We start from the raw sequence: 14,388 nt of genomic DNA, 5'->3' as shown, positions 1-14,388 counted from the left end.
AAAAAAGAGCAGGAGCGGCAATAGTAATCTCCGATAAAATAGACTTTAAAGCAAAATTCACCATAAAGGTTAAGTACGGACAGACACTATATAATGATTAAAGGGTCAATACATAGGAGGACATAACCATAATAAATATACACACATCCAATGACAGGGCTCCAAAATACATAAAATAAACTAACAGCTTTGAAAAGAGAAACAGGCAGTTCCATGATAATACTAGGAAACTTCAACACACAACTTTCAGTGAAGGACAGAACATCTAGAAAGAAACCCCATAAAAAGATACAGAAGATCTAAATGCCACGATCAACCAACTTGATGTCATAAACATATGCAGAACACTCCACCCAACAACAACAAAGTATACATTCCTTTCCAAAGCACATGGAACATTCCCTAGCATAGATAACATTTTAGGCCACAAAACAAGCCTCGACAAAATCCAAAACATTGAAATAATACAAACCATCTTCCCTGATCATAATACCATAAAAGTAGAAATCAAAAACAGGAATATCAAAGAAAAAAAAAATCAAACACATGGAAACTGAATAATGCCTTGCTTAAAAAAAAAAAAAAAATTTTTTTTTTTCTTTAAAAACCACTAGGTAATAAATCAGGGGTGGAATAAAAAAATTCTTAGAATGAAATGATAATGAAAACATCTTATAAAAAACCTTTGGGATATGGCAAAAGCAGTGCTTAGAGGTCAATAGCAATATATGTACACATAAAAAAAAAATGACCAAAATAAAAACATTAAACCTCAACTCGAACAAATAGAGAGTAGCAAAAGAAGCTCACAGTCACCAGAAGAAAGGAAATAATAACGATTAGAGCAGAAATAAATGAGAACAAAAAAACAAGAAAAAGAATTAACGAGATCAGAAGTTGGTTCTTTGAAAGGATCAACAAAATAGACAAGCTATTCCACATTGACAAAAGGAAGAGGGAGAAGAAGTAAATAGTCCGAATAAGAAAAAAGACGGGTGATATCAAAATAGAACCAACTGAACAGAATCGTATGAACAACCGTACTGCAAGTTTGAAAACCTACAGAAAATGGACAAATTCCTGGAAACACACCCCTTACGTAAACTAACACAAACTGAGGTAGAAAATCTAGACAGACACATAACAAAAGAAGAGATTGAAGAGGTAATAAAAATATTCCTGACCAAAAAAAAAAAAAAAAGTGCTGGCCTGGAGGGCTTCACTGGAGAATTCTACCAAACATTTAGAGAACAGCTTGCACCAATACTACTCCAACTATTTCAGAGCAAGAAAATAAAGGAATACTCCTGAATTCATACTATGAAGCCAGCATAACCCTGATATCAAAGCCAGTCAGACACCACAAAAAAAAAAGAAAACCACACATCAATATCCCTTACAAATATAGATGCAATAATTCTCAACAAAATTCTAGCCAATAGAATTCAACAGCATATCAAAGAAAGAAAAATCACGACCAAGTGGGATTCACAACCACTATGCACGGATGGCTCAACATTAGAAAATCAATCAACATAATCCACCACATAAATAAAACAAAAGAATCACATGATCATCTGAATTGATGCAGAAAAGGCATTTGACAAAGTCTAACACCCATTTCTGATATAAACTCTCAGCAAAATAGGAATAGAAGGAAAATTTCTTGACATAATAAAGGGCATTTAAACAAAACCAAGAGCCAACATTATTCTCAACAGAGACTGAAAGCATTCCCCTTGAGAACAAGAACCAGACAGGAGTGCCCTTTATCACCACTCTTATTCAACATCATGCTGGAAGTCCTACCTAGAGCAATAAGGCAAGAAAAAGAAATAAAGGGCACCCAAATTGGTAAAGAAGAGGTAAAACTATCCCTATTTGCAGATGATATGATCCTATACATAGAAAACCCCCCAAAATCCATAAGAAAACTATTGGAACGAATAGACAATTTCAGCAATGTTGCTGGATACAAGATTAACATACAACCACCAGTGGGATTCCTCTACATTAACAAAAAGAACTTTGAAAGGGAAATCAGAAAATCAATACCATTCACAATAGCCCCCTAAAAGATAAAATACTTAAGAATAAATCTAACCAGGGACATAAAAGACCTATACAAAGAAAACTACAAAACACTACTGCAAGTATCCAAAAATGACCAACATAAATAGAAAAACATACCATGCTCATGGATAGGAAGACTCAACATTGTGAAAAATCAATACTACCCAAACCGATCTAAGATGTAATGCAATCCTGATCCAAATTCCAAAAGCATTCGTTAATGAGATGGAGAAACTAATCACCAACTTTATATGGAAATGGAAGAGGCCCCAGTTAAGTAAAGCATTATTGAAGAACAACAACAAAATGGGAGGCCTCACACTACCTGATTTTAGAACCTATTACATTGACATGGTAATCAAAACAGCCTGATACTGGCACAACAACTGACACATAGACCAATGGAACACATTTGAGAACCCAGATGTCAATCTAGCCACCTATTGGCAGCTGATATTTGACAAAGGGCCTGTAATGGATTGAACTGTGTCCCTGAAAAATGTGCGCCAACTTGGCTAGGCCATGATCCCCAGTCATGTGTGACTGTCCACCATTTTGTCATCTGATGTGATTTTCCTATGTGTTATAAATCCTATCTCTATGATGTTAATGAGACAGTATTACAGGCAGTTATGTTAATGAGGCAGGACTCAATCTACAAGATTAGGTTGTATCTTAAATCAATCTCTTTTGAGATACAAAAAAGAGAAGAAAGCGGAGAGACAGAGTGACCTCTTGCCACCAAGAAAGCAGAGCTGAGAGCAAGCATGTCCTTTGGGCCAGGGATCCTTGCACTGAGAAGCTCCTAGACCAGAGGAAGACTGATGACAAGGACCTTCCCCCAGAGTTGACAGAGAAAACATTCCCCTGGAGCTGGTACACTGAATTCATACTTCTAGCTTCCTAAAATGTAAAAGAATAAATTTCTCTTTGTTAAGGCCATCCACTTCTGGTATTTCTGTTATAGCAGCACTAGATAATGAAGATGGGGCCAAGGCAGTCTCTTTAACAAATGATGCTGGCATAAATGGATGTCCATCTGCAAAAAAATGAAACAGGACCTATACCCTACACCATACACAAAAACTAACTCAAAATGGATGAGACCTAAATACAAAATTTTAAATGATAAAAATCATGGAAGAAAAAATAGAGACAACATTAGGGGCCCCAATACATGGCATAAATAGTATATAAACCATAACTAACAATGCATGAACACCAGGAGATAAACTTGAAAAATTAAACACCTATACTCATCAAAAGACTTCACCGAAAGAGTAAAAAGAGAACCTGGGAAAATTTTTTTGCTATGATATATCCAAGGGTCTAATCTCTAAAATCTACAAAATACTTCAACATCTCAACAACAAAAGGACAGATAATCCAATTAAAAAATGGGCAAAGGATATCAGCAGACACTTCACCAAAGAAGACATTCAGGTGACTAAGACACATGAGGAAATGGTCACAATCATTAGCCATTAGAGAAATGCAAATCAAAACTACAAATAAGATACCATCTCACCCTGACAATACTGGCACTAATCAAAAGAACAGAAAATAAAAAACACTGAAGAGGTTGCGGAGAGCTTGAAATTCTTAGGTACTGCTGGTGGGAATGTAAAACGGCACAACCACCATGGAAAACCACGGTCTATGCTTCCTTAAAAAGTTAGAAATACCATATGATCCAGCAATACCACCCCAAGGAATTTATCCTAGAGAAACAGGAGCTGTCACACAAATAGACATATGCGCATCCATGTTCACTGCAGCATTATTTACAAGAGCAAAAAGTTGGAAACAACCCAAGTACCCATCAACAGATAAATGGATAAACAAATCATGGTACATACACACAACAGAATACTACACAATGATAACGAACAATGATGAATCTGTGAAACATCTCACAACATGGATGAATCTGGAGGGCATTATGCTGAGTGAAACAAGTCAATCACAAAAGGACAAATATTGTATGAGACCACTATTATAAAAACCCAAGAAAAGGTTTACACACAGAGAAAAAACATTTATGGGTATGAGGGAAGAGACAGATGGGGAGGAGAAATCACTAACTAGATAGTAGACAAGTGTCAGCTTTGGTAAAGAGAAAGACAACACACAATATAGGGAAAGTCAGCAAAACTTGACCAAGGCAACGTCACAGAAGCTTCCTAGACACATCCAAATACCTTGAGTTACTGGGGCTGAGGGCTGGGGACCATGGTCTAGGGGGACATCTAAGTCAATTGGCATAATATAGTTCATAAAGAAAATGTTCTAAATTCTACTTTGGTGAGTAGCATCTGGGGTCTTAAAAGCTTGGATACATCTATTGGTCTCATCCCGTCCAATGCCAGGGAGAATGAAGAAAACTAAAGCTACAAGGAAAATATTAAATCAAAGGACTAAAGGACCACATGAACTACAGCCTCCACCAGCCTGAGCCCAGAAGAACTAGATGGTGCCCGGCTACCACCACCAAATGCTCTGACAGGGATCCCAATAGTGGGTGCTGGACAGAATGGGAGATAAATGTAGAACAAAGTTCAAATTTACAAAAAAAGACCAGACTTACTGATCTGACAGAGACTGAAGGAACCCCCAAGACTATGACCCTTGGACACTCTAACTCAGAAGTGAAGCCACTCCCAAAGCCCACTTTTCGGTCAAAGATTAACAGACCTATAAAACAAACAGTAACATACCGTGAGGAACATCCCTCTTAGTTCAATCAAGTATAGGAGCTCAAATGGGCAACTCCTGCCCATAGGCAAAGACTGCTCTACTAGTGGTTCTCAGAATTGGTCCCTAACCAGTAACATTAGCATCGCCTGAGAACTTGTTAGAAATGCAAATTTTCAGCAGGGGTTTAAACTGGAACAAACCAGTTGGAAGCCCTGTTTTAAACTCTAAGAATAAAAGGCTGGTGGCTCTAGGCAGGCCAAAGTCTGAGGGTTTTTCATAGTAAGTACTTAGTTTCCCTTCTTTCGAGGCTAAGAAAGTGAAGATCCTTCTGAGATTAAAAGAGAAATCAAAGTTTGGTCAAATGATAGTTGATAAATTTTCATTAAGTGAATAATAAGGTATTTACTCCATATAAAGGTATTAGTATTTCTTTAGTTCTTACTCTCTACATCTATCTTGATTTAATTTAAAACATTGTAATTTGTTTAGCTAAATAATTGATACGGTTTTATTTTTTAAGATAAACCATAAATGAGCCAGAAAGTGTTCTATCCTGGTACTTTTAGTTATTGGTAACCAAGGACAATCTTCAAATCCATTAAGTATAATCATTCCCCAGTAACAACTGCCTGAATTCTAAGAATTCCTGAATGCTGGAATGCCTAGCAGGCAAAACTGCGCTTCCACAGGGCTTGCTGGTCTGACCCTTTTCAAGCCCACTGTGTCGTTTTTACAACATAGTAATGACTCTTACCAGCAGGGCTTTTGGACAACTCTGACTTCAGCCCTGGTAATTCTGATGATTTAGCTTTATATTCATTGATGGTGGGCGAATTCTCAAAGGACTGTGGTCTCTCAGTTAAAACTTCTGAGTGAGAAGAGGGCCCATTGATTGGAAGACAAACAGAAGTTGTTGGCAGCTGTGTTTCATTCTTTGATGCACTAGGGCTTGAGGCTGGCTGATAAAATGGCAAAGGCTTTCTGTATCGGGAAGGCTCAGGCTCATTCCGAAGCCCATCTGCGTCCCCTGTGTCTTCTGTTGCATTCTTCAATCTGTCACATTCTAAAACACTAAATTCTCCCACTTCTCGGCCGTGGATTAGCCCAGGACTCTGTGGAAGTTCATCCTTCACTGCAGAGAACCTCACGTGCTTTAATGGCTCCAGTGTGTTTGGGGAGGAGTCATCTCCTAAAGAATGCTCCTTCTCTGAGATTCTCTCATGGATGGTTAGACCTGGTGACACAATTTTGCTTTTGGGTTCAAGATTCTGATTAAAACGCACAGTTTCTGAGTCTGTGCTACTGGAACTGGAGTTGCGCTTCAGGATCCCTCTCGGAGCCCCTTTTGCATTCAGAGAGTCTGTCCTTTGTCTAGGAAAAGATTGGTTATCATCTTGCTTTAAATCGTTTGATTTATAGATCATTTTCCTTGCTTTGGGGATCGGAGCCTTGGTCTGGGAACCATTCAGAGGGCCTGGAAAAGTGGGCTTTGGTTTCTCTAATATTTGGCTTGAAATATCCAGGATAGGTGACTTTTCTTTTGATTCTGACAATTCACCTGAAAATTAAAAACCATTAGGTGGTATATATCAAGCAGAGAGTAGCTTTATAATTTAAAATTTGTTGATGTTAATTGCCATTGAGTAGCCTCCAACTCATAGCGACATTATGTACAGCAGAATGAAATGTTGCTTGGTCCTGCGTCATTGACAGTAACGCATGTAGCATAAGTGCAGACCTCATGTAAAAAACTTTGAAAAATTCATGCATTTATTTCATTGCACTGTACACTGAATATTACTGTGTTTTACATACTTTGTGAATTTTACACTCAAAAAAGTTCTTAAAAAATGATTAAAAGAAAATTTCTCAAAGAAGATTTTAAGGAATAAAAACAAAAGTCACTTTTTAAAAATTCAGAAAAGGGAACCGAATTTTTTGAAAAGAAAATCTCAATACCTACAACAAAAATTTATTTTGTCAAAAAGTTAAAAAGAACAACAGCAACAACAGGTGACATATTCCAGTGATTTTTTTCCTAAAAAATATATTACGTATGACCAATGAGAGGGGAAAAGACAGTAATACTAAAATAGGCTAACAGAAAACCCTACTGCCACTGTTCAGTCCTGAATTTTTCACCCCCTGCCCGATCTTTAATGCTTGTGGAATCATCCTGCAGTTGCTTTTGAAGTGACTGAATTATCTGGTATTTCCTCTTAATGGTAGGTCCAAAAACCTGTTGTCCTTGAGTCGATTCCAACCATGGTGACCTTATAGGACAGATGAGAACTGCCCCACAGGGTTTCCAAGGCTGTAAATCTTTATGGAAGCAAACTGCCACATCTTTCTCCCACGGAGTGGCTGGTGGATTCCAACTGCTGACCTTTTGGTTAACAGATGAGTGCTTTCACCACTGCACCACCAGGACTCCTTAACGGTAGGTAGGAATGGTAATTTTGACTAATACTCCCTAAGAGGCAGATTTAAATCAGTTAAATCACAAATGTGATCAAATGCTCCTGGGAGAGACTGGGCTGATTATTACAGATTAGGGGATCATAACATTGTCACGTGATCTTTTTTCCTTGAGGAAAATCCTTTTCAATTTTAAACAGAGTACAGTGTCCACTCATGGTAGGCATCCAATAAATACCGCTAAAGGAATGACTGAATGCCGCTGGTCAAAAAATTTCCCAATTCACTGATGGCTAAACCCAAGGCATGAATGTCACATAACAAGTGGCAGTGCCAAGGTTGGAATGCATGAATTTCTGGTTTCTAAAATCTCTGCTCCTTCTCTCTCAGGCAGGAAGTCAATAGAAATAGAAGAATTAGAAAACCATCAGGACTTTTCACTTTCTCTTGGAAGTTATTTTAGTGAAAGGAACTCTGAGAATTTCCCTCAGTCTACAGATAACAAAGATAAAAATATTTAGTCCATAAAAATAATATTTACCCTCTTTTGAGGTCTGAAATAAACCAGCACTTCCATTTTTTGACTGTTCATTTTTGGTTTGTTGAGATAAGTGATCTTCTGGCAACTTGGAGCTATTAAATGGATTCTTCCTCTGCTGGGGAAAAAATATTGTTTATTAAACTCATTTCAAATGTCTTAACAGTAACTCAGTGTTAGAAAATGCTTATTATCTCCAATATTTGATAGTTTTATCCAGTAAATTCTATTATCTGGGATGTTTAAAAATGGTTGTTCTGTTAATCTGATTAGCACAGCATTGCCACAGAGGCCATACAAAAATCTAAAATTGTATAAAACATCCTCAATTCCAGAGTATTACAAAGTTAGACCAGAAATAGGCATTCAGACCTAAATGTCACATTATACAGATGAGAAAAGTTGGGCCTGGTCAAGGTCAGGGCAAACCCGAGACTCTAATTAGATCAGATTCCTACCAGAGTTCTTTCTACCATAGCCAACTCTCATCGTACTAGATTAAAGCAGTACCAAGGACAAATGTAATTGACCTTTTCTAGAAGGATTTGGAAGGTATTCAGATACCTTTGCTTCATGGTCATTATCGTGATCATCAATTCTAATGACAGAAAAGGTATCAGTAAATGGATATTTTTTGTTAATATAAGACTGAACATCAATGTTTACTGTCTACGGTTTCATAAACAGACATTCCCTCCTATAAACAGACTTCTAACAGAGACTCAGAAAGCTATGAGTAGGAATAAGGACTGACATAGAACTAACAAATTCCATTCCACATGCTTAAAAGCAGCAGCCTCAAGTAGCTTCAGACCCTGTACTCCCCTAGAGCAAGAAATCCAGGTCTTCAGCAATGCAGTTAAAAGGGTATTCATCAGCTTTTTAGTTTAAGAGTGACTTCTTACACTAAATACTAAAAGTTATCTATATCTGGTACCAAAACCAGAAAACGGTGCTACAGAATCCTCTTTATTCCATGAAGTTTTCATAAAATAAGAAAAATGGCATTCTGACCAAAAAAAATGAGTATCTCAAAGTCTGAGTTCAATCTACCTTAGCTAGAGACGCAGCTGACTTCCTTGTGTGTTCCTGGGACATATCAATCACAGTGGAAGCTGGATTTACCACACTGGAACTGCAAAAGAAACAATAATTCAGAGAATAAAATCTCACCCTTTGAGGAAGCATAAATCATGCCTCTGAAGCCAAAAGCTGTTAAGGCAGAATAGGAGAGGAAGTTTGTGAAATCAAACAGCCAGAAAGGGAGAGGGAGTTGGGGCCTAAAGACAGTCAAGCAGTGAAACAAAGGCAATGGCAGAACAGAAAAGAGGCATGAGACAAGACTAAATCATCCATCAGAAAGCCCTCATGTTTTTATCATAGTACCAGGTACACAGGATTTAAATGTGTGGAAATGAACTCCAGTCTCAAAGACAGAAGGTAAGATTAGATGCAGAGCAGAAAGTGAGGAACTGATCTCAAAGGATTGTTATCAGTAAAATAAAGCCCCCAAAGAGTTTTGGGGCCTGATTCCCTAGGGCAGGGGTGGAATGGTACTGCTTACTATAACTCAGGTAGGAAATAACAAAAAGACTCAGGAAAGGCAAGTATCTCAGCAAAGGAACAAAAGAAACAGCAGATGTAGGAGATGCTACACAGAGAAAGCCAGTGGGTTTAGGCAATTCACTGTGATACTACAACCTTTCAATCCAACCACCAGGGCTGACGAGGTGAATTCATGTTCAAATGCAAGGATGATGCCAAGCAGCACTTCCAGAAGTTGGTGAGAAATTAGAAGCTGGGGGCTGGCTTAGAGAAGTAAGAAGTCTCTAGACCATTATTTCCTATCCAAGAGATAGGAAAGCCCCAGTGTAAGAATACAAAATTCTCAAAGGCAGGTGAGAGTGAATGGGAAAAAGTGAGTTTAGCAGCTCCCCGTCACCTACCAACAACCACGCCCTTGGCTACTGAGTTGCCTCAGACATAAGAGGTGAAGTCACTATTGGCTGAAACTTCGGTGCCCTGTTAAACACCGCCAGTTCTCTTGGTGGCGTCATAGACCCAAGAGGTTGGAGAATACTTCAGAGGGTGCTGGCGTTTCACCACACAGTAAAGGAAAGCAAGGCCTGGGGAGGGGAGAGATTTGCCCCAAGGCCACAGAGCCTTACTCAAGATTATTTTCTCTAAAATTGTGGGCTAGATGTTCCTGAAATTTCACTTCCTTTCCTTGCCTCTGTACTTCAATTGCTATTTTTGTACAGAGTCAGTCCCAGGAAATGACCGAATTCTTGAGGAAGCTATTCTTCTCATTATCCTCCTCATTGTTCTAGACAGACATTACAGCAGATGAGGAAGATGTATATAAAGTACAGTCTGATCACACAGAGATGAATAAAGGGAAAAAAGGGATACAGGGGAGGGGCACGGAACGAACATGGGAACTTACAAGGGAGGCAGAATTAAGGTTAATAGAAACACATTACAGGGAGTCCTGTATTCTTGCAACAGGTGGGTCACAAACTTCCATCAAGTTATCTAGCAGCCAAAGTGAAAAAACAAACCTTGTTTTTTAGACAAGGCATTTAGACAGAATTCAGTGTCTGTAAGATGAAAACAGCCAATAGGAACAGAAAGCAATTTTCCTTGAGTGTCATTTTAAGAAGATAGTGGGTGATGTGAGGAGCAACGTCCTTAAAGCAGCTGTTATGCTCAGTTTCTCACAGTGTTGTGTATCTCCCTTTGTAAATAATTAGAAGACCTGAGATTAAGTGCTGATGGCTGGGGGTCTCATGGAACAACCATATTCTCCTGCCATCTTCCTTTCCTTCCCCTTCCCACTCATCAGAGTCTGTACATTCTCCTCCCTCTGTTCCCTAGAAATCCAATTCCTTTACCTTTAGGTCCCTGGCCTGTGCTGGCCGTCCATTCTGCACATCATGTTGTCCCGCCTTCCTCCTAGGGATAAAACCAGTCTCTCCCTTACTGAAGTCTATCAAGCTGTGTTTTTCATGTCTACTCTGTAACCTCACTCTGTGTATACATATCTCTCATAGTAGAGTGGGAGATCCTTCAAGAGTATCTTCACCATATTTCTATCCCCCACAGTGCCTGGTACACAACTGGTGAATGACTAAATAAATGAAGGCCAACTAAGCTAGAGCCAGAGGATGCAGCAGTAGGTAGATGACCATGTTTCTTTTATCCCTATTGTTTGCCAAGTTACAATAAGGCACATTATTTAGATATTAAACAAAAATGCCTTTGTTTCTGCTATTCGGAAAGTTAGAGAGGAAGAAACAAAGCAGTCAGAACACAGGATAAGACACTAAAATACCAAGAACACACAGTACTTAATGGGTTACCTTGTGATTGGGATAGGGGAAAAATGAAATAAGGGTGGGACACTTGGTTAGTGATAGTTTACAAGTTTGCTTAATTAGGTGCTTAATTAAGAAAAATTAAAACGAGGGTCTTGGTGTCTCAAGCCTTGACTCAGAAAATCCAGCTACTTCCTGCGTCAAACTTGGGCTTTGCGTCTCTCAAAACATTTTTTGCTTCCTGTCTTTTACTGGACAATAATTACTGCAGAAAGCCATTCTCAATTGATCCTTTAACATCCTTATCTAGTATGTATCATTCTCCCCATTTTACTCATGTGGAAACTGATGCTTGGAGAAGTTAAGTAACCCGCTCCGTCTCATAAAGTTAGTGAAAGAACTTGGGATTTGAATCCAGGTGTATCCAACTGCAAAAACAATCATCTTAACCACTAAGCTATCCTGCCTCTGATTTCTTGCATTTTTAAAGCAATGGCTTATAGCAAGAAGAACGGCGTAAATCCAGGTGATTCTTCCTTCTCAGTGACTCCCATACACCTGTCTCTTCCACCTCTACTGACACCTCCTTTATTTCTGTTAACTGCATTCTCCTTACATCTGGCATCCCAATTCCTAGGTTCCAATCCCCTAATCCATTCAGCATTCCACCACTAACTGGAATAGTCTAAAATACAACTTTCATCACATCTTTCTACTCATTACTTTCCTGGCTTCTCAAGGTCTGTGGAATGGAAGTCTGAACTCCTCACCAAGGCACCAGAGAGGTTCTACCATCTGCCCCAATATACCTTCCCACACTCCTTTCTGTTGACCCTTCATGCCAAACAAACTGGTCTATCAACTGACTGTTCCAGAAATTTACCTGACTCTTGGCTGTTTCCACTCAACCTATCCCCCACCACCCCTTCCCTGCAAGTGTTCTCCCTGCTTTCTTTGCCTGCCCAAATATTCCCTATCATCTCCAAGCCCAGTCCAAACCTTACCATCTTTGTGGCACTGTTCCTGTATCAGCCCAGCAAGGAGCAGGTCTCCCATGCCTCAACTTTTATAGGGCATTTTATTGGTACTTTGGGTGACAAATTTGCTCTCTGCCTGATACTTTGTTATCACATGGTCAGATCTTCATATATGGACATATTATTTTTCCTAAGAGAATAATAGTCTCTTTATAGCCAGAGATAGTGGCTTAAAATCCCTCTCAGAGGGTAGTTAACTGTGTCCTGAATATAAAAGATACTCATTAAATTCCACGTGATGAAATTTATTTATTGAACTGTGAAGCAAGCCACATTCCACACCCCATGCTCTGTAACTTTCTTCCCTGGGGCACCCTTCAAAAAGGACCGGTAATATAAGCATCAGCATTTAGACAAAATCAGTTTACCTCATTAAGAAGACGATTATTAAAATATTAGACTATGATTTTGGTATTAGGGTCCTCCTCCTAAAAATGTCTGCTTTTAATACAAGTCTTTGAAGCCCTGAAAGACTTGAAAGAATGATCATGTTAGGTATTGTGCCAGGGCCTCTTGGGGAACAGGGAGAGCTTTATTGCAATCTTAAAATCATACCACATAGGCAGCTTACACCCCATCTGCCTTCTATATGCAGCCACCACTAAGCACATGCCATGACTTTAAAAAGTTTTTGAACCATAACCAGCCATTCTCTCTCAAGCAGTTAAAAATAACAGAGGACATTTTATACCTCCTTCTGAGGCATGTTTCCACTTAAATATCAACAGTTTACAGAACCAGAATAAAATCCTGCAAGTGATTTTCTTTCTACTACTTTCGTGGGGTGGGGGGATTATATGTCCATCTCTTCTGTAGAACTCTGAGGTCCTTGGGGGCAGATGCTGTGTCTTACCCCTAGCACCATCGTGACATATGTTGGCACTCGATAAAGCTTGAACGAATAAGCAAACAAATGAAGAAATGCCTGACTCAGGGATGGTGGGAAGGAAGGAAACTAAGTATGCTATGCCAAGCCCTTCAAGTCAGTACACCTATGTATGTGAGTGTATGTATATATATGTATAAATAAATGTTTCTGAGTAAAAATTACTTCTGGGAATACACAGCTCTCTGGTGCTACTATGCTTCATGTTATAGAATTATCTGCATACATATTCCAATCCAATCATAAGGCACTCTGATGTCACAGTGTGATAGTTAAGGCTGTGTGTCAACTTGGCTGGGCCATTATTCTCCATGGTTTGATAGCTGTACGATGTTGTGATCGCTTCCATGATGGGATCTGCTGTGAGTAGCCAATCAGCTGGAAGGGAGTTTCTTTGGGAATGTGGCCTGCATTGACATTCTGGCAAGGCTTGTGGGCTTTTGCTAGTTCTGGATCCTGCAGCTGGCTCCTGTTCACCTGACCTCTGGTTCTTGGGACTTGAGCTAGCAGCCACCTGTGGTCTTGCCTGCCGATCTTGGGATTCACTGATCTTTGCAGCCTGTGAACAGGAGCCCTACTCTCTGACCTGCCAATCTTGGTTTCGCCAGCCCCTGCGGCTATGTGAATCAGGAGAAGCCTCTATCCTAACCTATGGACTTGGGACGTTCCAGCCTCTACAACCACGTGAGCCATTTCCTTGATGTAAATCTCTCCCTCTATATGTATGTATACGCTTTATTGGTTTCGCTTCTCTAGAGAACCCAGCCTAAGACACACAGGAAACTGTTCCTACCACACTGCCTGGGTAAATCTGAGATTCTACAGGATTAGGAATCTATAGGATTACTAAGGATTCTTCTAAGAGATAAATATAAGTAATTCTGCCAGATAGGTCTCTGAGAAGTGAAATCTTCACATCACTGGATTTGCTATCAATCCAAGGAACAAAGATCAAATGCACTGTCCCATAGATTGTTCATCTCTACCCTGCCTTTGAGAGCAAGCTAGGTTCCTTACACTGATCTTATTACAGGAGATGGCAGCAAGTAGCTAATCCTCCTGGAGGATTCAGACAAAAGCCTTCTAAAAAAAAAAAAAAAGAGCATCAGTGGAAAACAATGCTATTTCAGAGCTAAGCCATGGTTTCAACTGATTCTCAGTCAACAAAAGACAAGAGGGAGATTGGTGTGAGAAGTATCACTGAAGAAGAGGCAATAAAGCTCAAAGACTAGCATTTTTGGTACACTAAGCTGACTTACAGAATAGTCGTTTAATTCTACCAAAAACAAAGTGAAGTGGGGATGCAGTTTTGCCTGCAACGAAACTTAGTTTTCTCTCCATTTTATTGGAAAGTTCCCAGAGGAGAACCTGCTAAACCCATGGGAAGAAACACCACAGTGAAGGCTTTTCTCTGAGCTCATT

The 14,388-nt window shown here is 39.3% G+C and overlaps 1 protein-coding gene across 15 annotated transcripts in view; it reads right to left on the bottom strand.

Moving 5' to 3' along the window:
• SYTL2 (synaptotagmin like 2) overlaps nt 1-14,388 on the bottom strand; it is a 133,318-nt gene that overhangs the window by 47,772 nt on the left and 71,158 nt on the right. For 9 of the 15 annotated variants that reach the window (XM_049891064.1, XM_049891066.1, XM_049891065.1 and 6 more), the window contains exons 5-7: nt 8,780-8,861; nt 7,730-7,844; nt 5,525-6,328 (exon numbers count right to left, since the gene is read on the bottom strand). In XM_049891064.1, the coding sequence (XP_049747021.1) occupies nt 5,525-6,328; nt 7,730-7,844; nt 8,780-8,861 (1,001 nt within the window). The remainder of the gene's footprint in view (nt 1-5,524; nt 6,329-7,729; nt 7,845-8,779; nt 8,862-14,388) is intronic. The other 6 variants (XM_049891073.1, XM_049891069.1, XM_049891075.1 and 3 more) reach the window with 1 other exon arrangement.

The sequence above is a fragment of the Elephas maximus genome, chromosome 7 (genome assembly GCF_024166365.1).
Source record: "Elephas maximus indicus isolate mEleMax1 chromosome 7, mEleMax1 primary haplotype, whole genome shotgun sequence".
Taxonomy (NCBI): Eukaryota; Metazoa; Chordata; class Mammalia; order Proboscidea; family Elephantidae; genus Elephas; species Elephas maximus.
Note: the sequence above shows the minus strand (reverse complement) of the source record. Positions and strands in the feature narration are given on the sequence as shown.